The sequence below is a fragment of the Pristis pectinata genome, chromosome 29 (assembly GCF_009764475.1).
Source record: "Pristis pectinata isolate sPriPec2 chromosome 29, sPriPec2.1.pri, whole genome shotgun sequence".
Lineage (NCBI taxonomy): Eukaryota > Metazoa > Chordata > Chondrichthyes > Rhinopristiformes > Pristidae > Pristis > Pristis pectinata.
This window is the reverse complement of record NC_067433.1, coordinates 20,348,903-20,365,913: the sequence shown is the minus strand read 5'-3', so window position 1 is coordinate 20,365,913 and position 17,011 is coordinate 20,348,903. Positions and strand designations below refer to the sequence as shown.

General features: G+C 46.4%; 1 protein-coding gene across 1 annotated transcript; it reads right to left on the bottom strand.

Annotated features, from left to right (window-relative positions):
* Positions 1 to 3,278: 3,278 nt before the first annotated feature.
* On the bottom strand, positions 3,279 to 16,580 carry LOC127584225 (transmembrane emp24 domain-containing protein 4). The gene is made up of 5 exons (XM_052040849.1): positions 16,370 to 16,580; positions 11,835 to 11,935; positions 9,718 to 9,843; positions 8,951 to 9,097; positions 3,279 to 5,090 (listed from the first exon to the last, which is right to left on the bottom strand). Exons 1-5 carry the CDS (start codon positions 16,503 to 16,505, stop codon positions 4,941 to 4,943), a joined length of 660 nt encoding a protein of 219 aa, XP_051896809.1. The 5' UTR covers positions 16,506 to 16,580; the 3' UTR covers positions 3,279 to 4,940.
* Between the last annotated feature and the right edge of the window lie 431 nt (positions 16,581 to 17,011).

Sequence of the window (17,011 nt, the reverse complement as noted above, 5' to 3'; positions counted from 1 at the left end):
CATCCCACAGCTCACAGCCTCCTAACCCAGGGGCAGCCCATTTATTCTTACTCTCTGAGTTAACCAATCCTCAAACACAGTGGTATATTACCCCCAGAACCATCCCAATTTTGTTTAATAAGCACTTATGTGGCATATTGTTGAGGCCATCTGAATGTACATACATTGCACATCATCTGGGGACCAGCATTTTGAATGATGGGGGATTGAAGGGGTTGCAGATTGTCAGTGATATCTACACCTTGTGAACAAATGAATAAGGACAAGCCATACCCTGTGTAACAATGGGATCACATTGACCCAGGAACAACCATTGTTGAACACTCCTAGGACAATGTGGTCTTAGCAGCAGAGTGCTGGATTGAGATGACTAATGCTTAATGAATGCCATTATTTTTTGGTTGACCTTTCCCTATACTTTACCAAACTCCCCATTCCTTCCCTCTCCCACCCTGATGAAGAAGGCACATCTGTGCATTTACTTTCTTAGACATCTGAGAAGATTAGGCTCGTCCATGAGAATTCTCTTGAACTTCTACAGATGCGCTATAGGAAGCATTCTGATGGGTTGCATCTCAGCCTGGTACGGCAATTGCTCTGCTCTGGACCGACGGAACCTGCAGAGAGCGGTAAACACTGCCCAATCCGTCACAGGCTCCTCACTTCCAGTCCATCTTCACGGTGCATTGCTTCGGGAAGGTATCGTCAAGGACGCTGCCTCCCTGGCCATTCCCCTTCATCTCTTCTGCCTTCCAGGAGACGATATAGGATGAAAGACACTGTGACGCTAGAGGAACTCAGCAGGCCAGGCAGCATCCATGGAGAAAATTTCATCTGGATTCCAGCATCTGTAGTCCTTTGTTTCTCGAGAAGATACAGGAGCTTGAAAGCCTGGACATCCAGACTCAAGAACAGCTGCTTCCCCACTGCTGTTAGACTCCTGAACCAGTCACCTCTCTCACACCCCCTTCCCAGTGGTACTGCCACATTCTTGGACTTTTAACTCGACCTCTCTCGGTTACTCCATCATTGCAACTTCAGCATTTCTTTCTGTGCTGCCTCAGACTGCACCTCTACCTTTGCACCATCTGTATTGATTATAACCTGGTACACTGTTTACTCTGAGTTTTATGCAAACAAGGAATCTCATTGCACCTTGGTGTATATGACAGTAACCCAATCTCATCCAACTTCCTCCCACACAATCTGTGGGCCCAGATGATCTGCCAGCATTGAAAATGCCAGTTCTCAATTTTCCCGACCTAACTGTGCAAACACTGCTCCTGATCCCAGTTCCTCATGTTGGCTTCCAAAGATCTGTAACACTTGTCACACTCAGCCGAAGTTTACAACGATGCAAAGAGTCACCAGCACCTGTTGCCAGTGCCTCCAGCCCACCCCTTATCTCTAAACTGTGCACTCCCAACCACCCTCTGAATTAACCCAGCAAGTCATCCAGTTAGGGACAGGCTTTAAATGCTGGCCTTGCCAGCAACACCCACATCCTGTGAATGAATAAAAAAGTCTAGGGACACAGATGCTGGAATCAGGAGCAAAAAAACAAACTGCTGGATGAACTCAGTGGGTCGGGCAGCATCTGTGGAGGGAGGCATCAACCTTCCATTTCCCTCCCCTATGCTGCCTGACCCAGAGTTCGTCCAGCAGTTTGTTTCTTTGAATAAAAAAGGTCTAGCCCTTTCACATCTGGCAGAAACATCCCACTGTGCTTCAGCTAAGGAGGTAAATTTGACAGGCGTTACCCACAGCGAGATCCTACAAATGATGGGCTTGATTGACAGAGAATCTCAGCTGAGGAGGCAGGAGAATGATTTTTTTCCCTTTGAACAGTGGCCAAATTTCACACCCGACTGCACAGGCTTAATGTCTCATCTTAAAATAACACTGTCAATACCTCAACTCTCCCACAGTACAGCCTACAAGCAATAACCCGTTACATTCTCCAATTCTGGCACGAGGTTCAAACCCGCAATTTTCTGATGAGACAGCCTCACGAGTAAATGTCACAGTGTCACTGGGCTGACCAGGCAATTATAATGAACAACTTGTATATCACAAACACTGCTTTTTCTTTATTTGGGAATCCCTTGAAGGTTATTTAGCAACATTGATTCACTATTTATCCATATGGTTATCAGTGTAGCTACTTTCAAAGGAAGACTGGAGAAGCATGAGGGAGAAGGGAACAGAGGGTTGCACTTTGAAGATGGGTTAAGGCTCAAGGGGCACGGCTTGGTGGACTGAGGACCAGTTTCCCACCAATGGATCTAATCCCATTACAGAATCTGAAATGCAGACGAAGTTCTGGCAGATGTTGAACATGAGGGACTCCCTTCCCCCGAGGCCTGATGACTGTGCCTTGCAGTGTACTGGTGCTGTATAATATCCTGGATCAACAATTGAAACATTTTGTCTAGGCTGATCTGGACCCTGAGGAGTTGCAGTGCTGTGTCAGGGGAGGTCACCACAATGCAGTAATTGTGCCTGCTGTGCACACCAGACAAGCAGGGGAACTTCGCAATGGTTAAGTGCCATTAGATGAATTCAAAGTGGGACTTGCACCTGAACCATCAGCTGGCTCAGGGCACCAGCAGCATGACTCCCCCTGTAGGACTCAGCAGCAAGGAGGCAGGGCCGACAGAATTCTCCTTCCTCAGCTTTTGCTTCCTCTGTCAGAATAAGCCAGGTTTAGGCAAATGAAGATTCCAGCGCCAACATTGCCTGTGACCATTCCCTTCCGACACCCTTAATGGGCTTATGCCAGGAGTGTCACTGCCTGGCTTCTCTTGTCCCACAAGATAGGAGACCTGCATCTTATGTCGGAGTGAACCCAAAGATGAATGAAAGTAACGAATCAACAACGTTCCCACCAAACATCTCTTTGGACAATCTGCCACGTGGTCGCTGCATTTTTTGCTATGTACTGAATGTGAGGAAGCTGCGTTCTCTCCCACCTTCAGAATCAAACCACAACGACAATCCTGCCTCAATTTTACTTGGAAAAATAAGCAGTTTGCTTTTTCTTGTTCTTTTATCAACCTAGAACCTTTTTGTTGATGGCAACAAACTTATGGATAATTCAGTGTCTGCTACATTAACAAGGATGTTTGACATAAAACAAACATTAACCATCTTACCCCACCCCACTGCAATAAAGTTTACTCCCATCAAACAGTAATTATAAGCCTCGGCTCTGTTTGGATAATCACAGCCACATCATATCTTTTGGTTAAACAATGTTCACACAAACAATATTGTTTTAAACATGTATAAGAAATTTATTTAAAAATTTTTTTTCTCCCAGTCCAATAATACAATATGTACCAAAATGGGCAAAGTACGGGAACAGAAGGATTGGACACACCAGGGCAATCACCAAGTTCTCAGAAAGCTGGTTGCCCGAAACGTTTCCAGTGTAGCAGCTTCCTCTGTCCATGCACGAACCGTTACATTAACACCACAGATTCTGAACAAAGTGCATCACACATCAGCAATGTCAGAACTCCATACAAAGGGGTGAGCTGGAATGGGACTGTGGGCTAACTGGAGAGCTTACAGCGACCCCTACTCACCGCTACTTACAGAGTGGATCTTGCTTGAAAATGAAGAACAAGATGACTGCTGGGACCAACTGTAAACATTATCCACTGGGCAGAAACCCCGCCAGTGGGCAGTTAAAATTAACCCAGAGCCATAACCTGCAGTGATCCTTTTGCCTTCACCACCAGGTCAGGGCCCAGTTAGCATGTGTGCTGACAAAGGCTTCCATACAGAGCAACTTGCTGGGGAGAGAGGCCTGGACTACAAATGGAGCAGACATGGCTGTTTTCTACAAGGGGCATCTGAAGACCTCACAAGAAACCCAAGGCACTTCCCCCACCCCTGGCCTTCCCTCCCTCTCCTGGCCAGGATACCAAAGCAACATGGTGGGGGACCTGGTAGCATCCTGATTGGCCACAGCTCCTAGGACTTGTGCAGCTGAGGCGTGCACCCCTGTCTGCATGGAGAGCTAAAGTCAGGCTCTTTAAATTTTGCTTCTGAGTCACTGCTTTAGAAGAAAAGTTAAACAGGTCACTTGGACAATACAAAAGGTCACAGAGGTAGAACATCAGCTTCTCCCAGTCTCTGTTCATATGTAGAACAGAGTTCCAGAAATAATGCTGGTCACCTACCCAAACTTGTCACAATGAGGGCCCTTACAGATGGAGACCAGAAATAATCCAGAGATTACAACTGGCGTGCCCCGTGCAGGGTAAATAGAATTGGGTATAAGGGTTTCTGTCGAGAAGTGAGTGTGAAAAATTCCTCCCTTCAGTATATTTCCAACCATTTCTTTCCCCCAGGTTTGCTTCTGCTGCTTGTTTTGAGAACCAAGGAGAATTTCACCAAGTTATAATTTAAGAGCAGAAGGGAAATGTGTCTGGGTTCTCACTAGTGACAAATGCAGGAGGCAGGGTGGTCTGATCTCAGTCCAAACTGTGTTGAACCCGAAACACTTCATTAATTCTGCACTTTGTGGAAACCCAAGGTGGCATTTTATGAAAATTTTGGCAAAATGCAAAGAACTCTTTGGGATGGCTGCATTCCACAGAAAGGTTTGCTGTGATTTTTCTCAGATCCAAAATGTATGATCAGGAACGCAGTCTCTTCAGAAGGAAGCTCCAACTTGCAATCTACAATTACAATTAACTATGAACTAACATTTCTTCACAGACACACTGGGGACCCCCTGTACTAACTGTTCCACGACATGTAACCATTTTATATGTAACCAAACTTTTGCTTCCTAAACTTTCCAAAGGAGCTTCTAGTACCACACGAAAAAAGTCACACTGTACTGCAGGTCAATGAGGACGGGGGTGGGGGGGGGGGGGGGTGAGTTTTGCTGTCACGTTCTTACAATGATGACAACTGACAGATGTCTACACCAGTTTCTTAGCCTCAAAGAAGCTCTTCAGATGCTTCATCTGCCAGATTCCAGTTAGGATCAGAATAATTGTCTGTGCAATCGACCACCACAGAACACGCTGGTTCGTGCTTTCACTGGTCAGCCGGAATCGCTCTTCCCGATACTGTACATAAAAGGAAAACAAGATCAAACTTCCACTTATAGGAACAACACGTTAAGCAACAATAAGCAGATGCCCATCACTTAGTTGGCAAGGTCACCAAGTTAAAGTACCAGGTTCAAGTGCTGGTGTACAATGACCTCTGCTGGCACAACAGGCAACGTAGAAACCTGAGAGGAGTGTAAACTGTGGAAATGGGGACTGAGGGGTTAAAATAAGGGACCAGAAGGCACTTCTCAAAAGGTACAATAACAGGCAGGTAGAGAAAATGGTTAAAAGCATACAGGATCCTGGGTTTATAAACAGCAGCACAGAGTACAAGAACAAGGAATTCATGAAGAACCTGATTTTGCCATGGTTGGAGAACAGTACACAGTTCTGGGCAATGGACTTTGAGGAAGATGTTACGGCCTTGGAATGAAGGCAGATTTACTAAAACAATTCCAGGGATGAAGGACGATAGTAACGTGGGCAGCATTGAGAAGTTGGGTTATGCTCCTTGAAACAGAAAAGGTTGCAAAGAGATCTGTTAAGAGGTAATTAAAACCACAAAGGCCATAGAGGATGGAATCTGTTCCCGGTAGAGGGTTTAAGAACTAGAAAACATTATTGGCAAAAGAACAAGGACAAACGTTTACGAAGGATTTTGCAGGGCTGTGGGAAGAGAGGGCAGGGGAAGAGTCTAGCTGGAGTACTCTAACATGGAGCCAGTATAGATGCAATGAGTCTCCTTCTCTCTATTAGCGAACATCACCGAAAGCCTGTCCTGGTCCAGCCACGTAAACGCCATGGCCAAGAAAGCTCACCAGCTCCTCTACTTCCTCAGGAGGCTAAAGAAATTTGGCATGTCCCCTTTGACATTCATCAACTTTTATCGATGCATCATAGAAAGCATCCTATCTGGATGTATTATGCCTTGGTATGGCAACTGCTCTGCCCGGGACCACAAGAAACTGCAGAGAGCTGTGGACACAGCTCAGCACATCACAGAAACCAGCCTCCCCTCCGTGGACTCTGTCTACACTTCTCACTGCTTTGGTAAAGCAACCAGCATAATGAAAGACCCCACCCACCCTGGACATTCTCTCTTCTCCACCCTCCCATCAGGCAGAAGATACAAAAGTCTGAAAGCACCTACCACCTGGCTCAAGGACAGCTTCTATCCTGCTATTATAAGACTACTGAATGGTTCCCTACTACAATAAGATGGACTCTTGACCTGACAATCTACCTCATTATGACCTTGCACCTTATTGTCTACCTGCACTGCACTTTCTCTGTAGCTGTGACACTTTACTCTGCATTCTGTATTGTTCTACCTTGTACTACCTCAATGCACTGTGTAATGAATTGATCTCTACGAACAATATGCAAGACAGGTTTTTCATTGTACCTCGGTACAAGTGACAATAATAAACCAATTTCAATTCTAACCCTCTGATGCTATGAATAGAAAACCAGAGACAGAACTAATGATTCAGAGTCAAAATTCAAATCACAACACAGTAGCTGGATAATTTAAATTACTAATTAAATAAATCTGGCATTAAAAAGCAAGCAGTTATGGTAACCACTGTAAAAGTCCGACTGGTTCAGTACCTGCTTCTCTTTCCTTTATCAGGCCTATATATGATGCCAGACCTAAAGCAATGTGACTGGCTCTTGGCCACCAGGAACCCACTCGGTTTAATAAGGGACAATCTTCAAATCTTGACCTTGCATCAACCCTCACATTAAAAAAAGTGCAGGAAATTCTGGCAGGTCAAACGGTCTGTGATGATTTAACATTTGTATTTTTATCTGTAGAGGACCTCTACAACCCTCAACCAGGATGTATGGCTGGGGGGCAGGGGGCTGGGGGGTAGTGCAAGAGAAGAAGTTGCAAGAATTCTGCCAGCATTCCCACTCACACAGCCAGTCAGTGACACCAATGCAAGGTGCAAGTTCAAAACAGAGGATTGACCTTGGTGATCTTCACAGGCAGCCTGGATGAAGATTGGACATAGGGGGAAGAAGCTGAAGGTGCCCGCAGAACCTTACAGGAGTCAGTGTCTTCAGGGCAGGAGGGAAAAGTATAATGGAAATCAAGTTCATAATAACCATTTGTTGTAATATTTGAGACCAATATATTCAGCATCATTCAAGCTGGGATTGCTCACTGTGGCTGTGTCGAAACTGCATGAGAAGAGGTATCTGCCCCTTACATCTGCTACAGTTGATGTACATGAAAAGGTGGGCATCAGTAAAGCACCGATTTTGGGACAGGACAATTAAATAAGCTGCTCCTGGTTATCTGAAGATTCACCCTCGCACAGTATACACAAGAACAAAATCAAACAGAGTCAGAGGCCAAGGGATCCAGGGAGGCTTGGCCATGTGGATTCAGAATTGGCTTGCCTGTAGAAAGCAGAGAGTTGTGGTGGAGGGAGTTCATTCAGATTGGAGGGCTGTGACTAGTGGTGTCCCACAGGGATCGGTTCTGGGACCTCTACTTTTTGTGATATTAATGACTTAGATGAGGGGGTGGAAGGGTGGGTTAGCAAGTTTGCAGATGACACAAAGATCGGTGGTGCTGTGGATAGTGTGAAGGGCTGTCGAAGCTTACAGAGGGATATTGTAGGATGCAGAGCTGGGCTGACAAGTGGCAGATGGAGTTCAATCCAGAGAGTGTGAGGTGGTACACTTTGGAAGGACAAACTCCAAGGCAGAATACAAGGTAAATAGCAGGATTCTGGGCAGTGTAGAGGAGCAGAGGGATCTGGGGGTTCATATCCACAGATCACTGAAAGTTGCCACACAGGTGGATAGGGTAGTTAAGAAAGCTTATGGGATGTTAGCATTCATAAGTCGTGGAATTGAGGTTAAGAGCCGCAAAGTAATGATGCAGCTTTACAAAACTCTGGTTAGGCCACACTTAGAGTAGTGTGTCCAGTTCTGGTCACCTCATTAGAGGAAGGATGTGGAGACGTTGGAAAGGGTGCAGAGGAGATTTACCAGGATGCTGCCTGGATGAGAGAGTATGGATTATGAGGAGAGACTAAAGGAGCTAGGGCTTTACTCATTGGAGAGGAGGAGGATGAGGGGAGACATGATAAGAGGTATACAAAATATTAAGAGGAATAGATAGAGTGGACAGCCAGCGCCTCTTTCCCGGGGCACCAATGCTCAATACAAGAGGGCATGGCTTTAAGGTGATGGTTGGGAAGTTCAAGCGAGACATCAGAAGGGGGTTTTTCATCCAGAGAGTGGTTGGTGCATGGAATGCACTGCCGGGGGTGGTGGTGGAGGCTGATACGTTGGGTAAGTTCAAGAGATTGTTAGATAAGCATATGGAGGAATTTAAGATAGAGGGATATGTGGGAGGAAGGGGTTAGATAGTCCTAGGAGTGGTTTGAAGGTCAGCACAACATGGTGGGCCAAAGGGCCTGTATTGTTCTATGGTTCTACACACATCTGTGATGCCTGCACAGTTGAATATTCTCCTTTGCAAAAAAAAACCTTAAGAATTTAAAATCCTTCAAGACACCCCAAACTAGTCAGAAACTCCAATGTCCACATGCAGATGTCATGGTTAACTCCAATGCAACACTACCTCACCACACTAACTGCAGTCAGCTTCTGAACAGTGCTTACTACTCTCTTTCCACAAGATTCAGGGTATGAGATGCCTGGATATTTACATCTCTTACTCCTGTCACAGTATAACACCAGGTGCAATATGTTGTTGGAAACACAGGAGAATGCAGGAGGCACATGTTGCCTTACTTTCTAATTCCACACCAGACCATTCCAGAGACTGTACATTGTGAATGGGGATGTGGCAGTGTTTTAGATTCCTGGGTCACTCTTTTCTCCTTACTCACCCTCTGGTAGTTCTGTTCTTTCTGAATCTGTTCGACCTGGTCCAGCAACTGTCGAACTCGTAGCTGCAGTTCTGTCAGTTTATCCTTTGCGGCAATTTCTGGATAATTATTGGCATGTTCCCCCACTTGGATATCAAGGTGCACCCGCTAAAATAGAAAAAATGAAGGAATTCAAAGGTGTGCATTTAAAGCCACGTTATAATAATGTCACATAATAACTCCAATTAACGTTCGCTGAAACGAAGAGGTATGGATGCATGTGTACTGCCAGTATCACTGAACCTCACACAACTAACAAATGCAAAGCCAAACAGTATCAGCGAGGTATTTAACCGTGGAGGCATTCCCATCTTCAGAACTCCAGCTGAATGCACAGGTGTACAGTAAATTTCCAATTTAGAAAAATACAAATAACTTTGAGTAGAAACATCTGGAGGTTTGACAGAGGCAAAGGGAGAAAACAATTAAAAAGTGAAAATGTGCACTGGAATAAAGCTGATGTGCACTGAAAACAGCTGATAAAAACTTCATGAAAACGAGATTTTCAACTTTAGGAAAGAGCATATTAACACACTGAAGATCTTCAATCTAATCCAAGAGTTGCCAGAGTCCAGCACACATTCTATTCCTTTGAATGCACTGTTCCGAGTTTCACTTTGAGATAATAATGCAGCAAGGCAGAATACAGAAGAACACCAACTGGTGAAAACTCTGACTGGTTTCTTTACAAATAAAATATATCAAAGTACCTAATGCCCAGCTCTTACCAGTTTGCCACCTGCAAACAATGACATCTTTGTCGAGTTGGAGTGGAGGCAAATCTGATGCTCACCCGGAGTGTGTGAGGTGAAGGTAAATCGTCCTTCAGAGCCATACTGTCGGGACAGGATCACCTGTGAAATGGAACAGTCAGTCTACAGGACCCAGAGTGCGAGAACACCAGAATTCATCACTTAGTGACGTAAAACATGTTCAATCAACAGCTCTTGAGAAGAGAACAATGATCAACTGCCTGCATTTTATATCTGAGAACTTTCCCTTCATAGGACAAGGATGCTTGGTTGGTATTCTGCACCCTTACTCAGTGAGCAGTTTCACAGGTCATTTGATTATAGGGCATCACCTAGGAGTCTGAACTCAGCTGCACAGATTACCGTACAGAAATGTGACCAGACACATTCCCAAGTCCAGGGATGCCAATTACAATCCTTCAAGTGCTATCTCATCAACACAGCAGACTTTTCTAATCCAAATGATTCAATTTCCCTCTGTAATTACACTCCTCAGTGGACCTCTGCTTCAGTACTTTAAATTAACCCAAAAGACTGCACTAAAGAACACTGTGTGGGTTATTTCTCCAGCAATGTTTCAGTCCAGCTGCATACTGGAAGGTGCTTACTGAATTAAGAATAATGCACAAGATGAAAGGCACTGTATGACATTCACTGCTATTAAACGCAGCAATTAAAAACATCATTTTCAATTTCCCATTCTTCAGCTGAGAACTTGAAACTTCTTGTACTTCACAGGGCTATACTCTGTCCCAATGTGCAAAGGTGGGATTTTTGGATCATTTGAAATGTATTTGGCAGAGGTGGCTGACTAATTCTGCTAAATACTGCTAAAAACTGTATTATAGCCTCCTTCAGAGATTTGGGGACCAACCTTTCATCTCGAGAACCAGTGATCCCACAATGGAACTAATCAAATTAGAGGAAGACGATTTCTCATTAAAAGGCTATACCCTGTGAATGCCTGCACACTGCTTTGGCACCACAGGAGTCCCGTTTCTTGCTATATGACAACATTTGGGGCAGCACAGTGTCGCAGCCAGAGCCACTGCCTTACAGCTAGGTTCAATCTGACCTTTGGTGCTGTCTACGGGGAGTCTGCAGGTTCTCCCTGTGACTGTGTGGGTTTCCTGCACCTGTTCCAGTTTCTTCTCATGTCCCAAAAATGTGCAGGCCGGTAGATAATTGGCCAATGCAAGTTACCCAGTGTGTCCATATAAATGGTAAAGTCTGAAAGGAGTTGATCAGAATGTGTGGGGAATAAAATGGATTAGGGTAGGACTGCTGTAAAAATGGATGGTTGATGGCTGGCACGAATTCATAGAAACATAGAAAGACTGCAGCACAATTTAGGCCCTTCGACCCACAAAGCTGTGCCGAACATGTCCCTACCCTAGAAATTACTAGGCTTACCCATAGCCCTCTATTTTACTCAGCTCCATGTACCTATCCAACAGTCTCTTGAAAGACCCTATCGTATCCGCCTTCACCACTGTTTCCGGCAGCCCATTCCACGCACTCACCACTCTCTGAGGAAAAAACTTACCCCTGACATCTCATCTATATCTACTCCCCAGCACCTTAAACCTACGTCCTCTTGTGGCCACCATTTCAGCCCTGGGGAAAAGCCTCTGACTATCCACCTGATCAATACCTCTCATCATCTTATACACCTCTATCAGGTCCCCCCTCATCCTCCGTCTCTACAAGGAGAAAAGGCCGAGTTCCCTCAGCCTGCTTTCATAAGGCAAGCTCTGCATTCCAGGCAGCATCCTTGTAAATCTCCTCTGCACCCTCTCTATGGCTTACACATCTTTCCTGTAGTGAGGCGACCAGAACTGAGCACAATACTCCAAGTGGGGTCTTCAGTGGGCCAAAGGGCCTGTTTCCATGCTGTATCCTCTATGACTCTTAACATGCAGTTTGTGTCAGCAGTAGCTGTTCACAGCCCAGGTAAACATTGTACAACTTCAGAACCAAGTCAGTTCTGCACATCGCAAACATTATTGTTCCAACAGGATAGTTCTAGTGGTCCCCTCCATCGTTTTCCAATCTCAGTCACACATACACCTCAACTCCATGCTGCATCCTACCTTCATATCAGGATCACGCACTTCAACGTGCATCCCCAGTCCTGGAGTTGAGGGCAGAAAGGCTTCCAACTGTTTATCCCATAGCTGAGTCCGGTAATTACCTGGATTAAACATTTAGAAAAAGAACTCGGTAGAATCACTCAAACACAGAACGGGTCTTTCACCTCAACAAGTCCACACCAAGGTTATGCTCCACACCAATCTTATTCCAAAGCAGCCTATTCTGTTTTCCTTCACTCCAGCAGCTACTTAAATGCACTCAAGTGAATGAGTCTCAACCGTTCCATGAAATGGTTTCTCTGGAACAACCAATTCATCGGTGACAATCTTACATTTATGATCACTAGTTCTAGTCTAGCTTGAAAATTACTTTCACTGGCTATTCAAGATTTTTAAAGTAAAATGCCCCAGGGTGGGTGGTGCAGCTGATAGAGCCTTTGCCTCACAGCTCCAGCGACCCGGGTTCAATCCTGACCCTGGATGCTGACTGCGTGGAATCTGCACATTCTCCTGTGACCATGTGGGTTTCCTTCAGGTGCTCCAGTTGCCTTCTGCATCCCAGAGATCGAGTGACCACTGTGAATTGTCCCTGGTGTGTAGGTGACTGGTGCAATCTGGAATGGAGGGGGTAGGGGGGAGAATAAAATGGGACTGGGTAAGATTACTGTAGGAGTGGATAGTTGATAGCTGATGTGGTGGGCTGAGGGGCCTGTTCTGGGCTGCATCACTTTACGAAGGCTGAGCACACAGGTCATATCTGGGGCTTCCAACCAAGTTTTGTTGTTACTCTGTAACAACAATCATTAACATCAGCCCAGCCTGCAGAAAGACATTTACCACAGGATGATTCACCTTGTGCAATAAAAAAACAGGATGTCATTAATCAGCACCTTACAACCAAGATTAGGCTTCTATTACATCAATGCAAACTGATGATTATATGGATAGCATATTGAATGTTACCCTGTGGATGACAGGAAGAGGATTTTAATTAGTTGGTATTCACATCCAACTGAAATGATTGTAGATTACAGGCTTCCCCTAATGTTGTTTCAAGTTCCACTTCAGAGCCACAAGCATAAAGTGAGGGCTGACACTCCAGTACAACAGTAAAACAATTTGGTTGTTTATTACTTTCTTGTTTGTGGGAGACAATTGTCTGGCAGCTTTCCAATGTTACACCAATAATTACACTTCAAACAAAATAAAACCTCATTGGTTGGAAAGCACTACTGAGAAATCACAAAGCCATGAAGTTTGGGACATGAATAAATCACCTTTTCTCCTTCACTGCTGGGTCAAAACCTAGTGTGTCGTGTGTGTTGGGGAGGGGATAGGAATGGTGTGAGAGGGAGGGTTCTAAAACAAAAGGGAAGAGTATACTATTACAAGCTGTGCTTCAAGGACCACAATTAAAGGAAAGTTAAAAGGTGTAATTAAACCAGAGGTGAGAAATAAACGTGTGAACAAAATATATATAAAGAGCCAAGCAACCAGTAGAGATTAAGAATAGAGCCTGGTCTTTAGTTTTCTTAGCACTGAATCAAGACTGCACTCTGTCAAGCCCAGGTGGCCACTCACATTACAGCAGCAGCAGCCATTTCACATTAAGTCATGGAAAACAGTTTGTAGGCACCGAAGACCCAGGTCCAACAAAAACAGTGACCTCAAGGACATCTCCAGCATAATTACATACAGTTGACTCTGATAGGTAGATCATGTCATCTACACGCCTGACACCAGACTCCCCAAGCAGATGCTCTGTGATTCCATCACTGTAAGAGATCACCAGATGGACAGAGAATAAGGTTCAAGGATGTTCTCAAAGTCTCCTTGTAAAGGTGTAACATCCCCACTGACTTGTGGGGATCCCTGACCCAAGACCATTCTAAAAGAGCATTTGAAATGGCACCAAGAACCTTGAGTCTCGTCATTAGGAGCAGAGGGAAGCTCAACATGATTAGTGCAAGGAGGGCACCACCTCCCAAACTATCAACCACCGACTCTGTCAAGCACCTCTGCTCCCATTTGTGGCAGGGTGTACAGGTCCCACATTGGGTCCTGAGGCGGCTGATGAAGCCAATGAACAGAAAATGCTGGAAAAACTCAGAAGGTCCAGCGCCAGTGGAAAGAAATAGTTAACATTCCAGGTCTGCAACCTGCATCAAAACAGAGAGAAAACTAGTTAGGCTAGGTAGCAAAGATGAGGGAGGGCAATGGACAGAACAAAGAATTTCTTTGATAGGATTAAATAATATGGCAGGTAAGGAGCAGTCAAGCTCCACAGTCTGTGTGATGTGTTGCTGGTGAAAAGCCTGTATAATGTTGTTTAGTCTGGCCTGATAGGATATGGCCAGCTGGTCAGACTAAACAAATGAAAGAAAAAAGGGGCAAGGGGCAGGCAAATACGGGCAGTGCTCACAGTCAGAAACAGCAAATTATCTGAAGATGAAAAATCAAAATTGAGTTCAGAGGGCTGCAACTTGCCCAGATGGAAGATGAGGTGTTGTTCCTCGTGCTTGCACTGGGCCTTGTTTTAATAGTGCAGGTGGCCACAGACAGAGAGGTCTGAGTGGGATGGCAAGTTAAAGTGGTGGGTAACCAGAAGCTCAGGGTCACTTGTGTGCACTACGCACAGGAGCTCCACAAAGTGATCACCCTATCTGTGTTTGGTTTTTCCAAAGCAAAGGAGACCACATTGTCAATGCTAAATGCAGTACACTAGATTGGAAGAAGTGCAAATGAACAGCTACCTAACCTAGAAAGACTGTTTGGGAAGGGAAGAAGGGAAGGGAAGAAGTGGAAGGACACGGGTTGCATCTCCTGTGGGACGTATGGGAAGGTGCCATACGATGGGAAGAGTAAGTGGGACGTAAGGGTGGAGCAGGGAGTGCTGAAATGAATGCTGAAAGGCAAGGGGAGGGAATTGTGTATCTAGTGGCAGAGCCTAGTCCAAATATTAGAGCCAGGCTAATTTAAGAAACACTACTACATACAATGTTAAGCAGAAGTTTGGAACTCCCTTCCACAACCAACAATTGCTAGATCAATTTTAAATATGAGATTAATAGTTTTTGATAAATAAAGACAGAGGTTTGAGTGAGATCATAGATCAGCCATTAGCTCGCTTAAGGTCAGAGCACACTTGAGTGACTCAATGAGCTCCTCCTGTTCCTGCATTCTCCAAAATATTAACTGCCTAGCTGTGGACAAACTTTGATTTAGGGCTCTCCCTTCGCTGTATGGCCAAGCATTCTTAGCTTGGCAAGTGAAAAAGTTTGGGCTTCACCATACGCTGTGCTGGCCAGAAGTGACAATATTAATGGTGCCAGCCAGTTGGATACCATGAAATCAACTGCCCAATGCCAAGCAGTTGGAACTTCACCTTCCAGTGGCAGGCAGTTGGGAAAATAGTGCCAAGTGCCAACCTGTATGAGTTCAAATGCCCTGCAACATGCAGCCCAATGTCAGTGCAGGGTGCAAAAATGACCACTGTCACTCAGTAAAAGCAATGAAACCTAGTGCCAGCTAGTAGGGATATGGTGCCCAATGTTACCCAAGAGGCACAAAGTACATGTATCCAATACACGGTACCTTGGATGACTATTACATAGGTAACAAGATGCCAGTGGAAGATCCCTTGCAATTATTTGGGGGCAAGGAGCACAGAGCCAGCTAGGAGGACACAGACCGGCCAATAGCAGCAATTTTGAGTAGAGTTCATTGTGATACTCAGTGTCCAGACATCGAGTGGCAAAGTAGCAGACAGTGGAGGGGGCATGTTTACCATAGGACAAGTGGATGGGGGAAAGGAAAACATAGTGCCAGTGCCAGCAGTGAAGAGGGCACACAGCATCACGAGTCCTGGTGCTCAATGACAGCCAGCAGGAGACACACCGCACTATGAGGAGAGTATTTTGATGTCTAATGTTGGCCAGTGAGGCAGGTGTCTTTGGGGGGGGGGGGGGGGGGGGGGTCCGGTGACGGTCAGTGTGGGGGGTCCGGTGACAGTCAGTGTGGGGGGGGGGGGGGGGGAGGTCCGGTGACGGTCAGTTGGGGGGGGGGGGTCCGGTGACGGTCAGTTGGGGGGGGGGGGGGGTCCGGTGACGGTCAGTTGGGGGGGGTCCGGTGACGGTCAGTTGGGGGGGGGGGTTCAGGTGGACGGTCAGTTGGGTGGGGGGGGTCCGGTGACGGTCAGTGTGGGGGGGGTCCGGTGACGGTCAGTGTGGGGGGGGGTTCGGTGACGGTCAGTTGGGGGGGGGGGTTCGGTGACGGTCAGTGTTGGGGGGGGGGTTCGGTGACGGTCAGTTGGGGGGGGGGTTCAGTGACGGTCAGTGTTGGGGGGGGGTTCGGTGACGGTCAGTTGGGGGGGGGGGTCCGGTGACGGTCAGTGTGGGGGGGGGGGTTCGGTTGACGGTCAGTTGGGGGGGGGGTTCGGTGACGGTCAGTGTTGGGGGGGGGGGTTCGGTGCCCGCGCCTCTACCAGGCGGTGACGTTGCGTCCCCCGATGCGCCGGCCACGGCCGCCACGCTCACCGATCACCATGGTCTCGTCGGGAATCTCCTCTATGAAGCATTTTCTCTCGGTCTCGCCGATGTGGAAGTAGATACCGTGCGCCAGGCCGAGCCACAGGCCCAGCCATGCCGCCAACAGCCCACCACCCGTCCGCATCCCCGCCGCTGCCCGCCCCTCACTACGCCTGCGCCCCGCACCCGGGCCAGCGGCGATATGCCTTCGTCATGAGGAGAGCAGTGCGCATGCGCTCTCCGGGCCCAGCCTTTCACCACGCGTGCTTCGAGAGCCGGCTGCCATAACGCGCATGCGCAGCCCAGTGAGGCTTGCGCTGGATAACTTTGGCATTTGGGTTTGTCAACTTTAGAGGTTGGACGGAGTCTACAGGAATAAACCGGTAGAGAAATCTGTACAGTGTTATCTGCATACCAAAGGGGAGGGGTGATATCATCCTGATATTATTGTGCATTTTCTTTGATAACATTATTTCATAAGTTCTAAAGATGTTGCAGAATGGAATAAAGGTAGTTCAATGAAGTTCAGGTTGATGAAGATGTCACATTGATGGTTGTGGGAGCCTCCTGTGTGAAGATTGCCATTGCACTTCCTACAGTAATAACTATACTTAATTATCCATCTCTTTGTGGACTGTGCTTTGGAAAAGG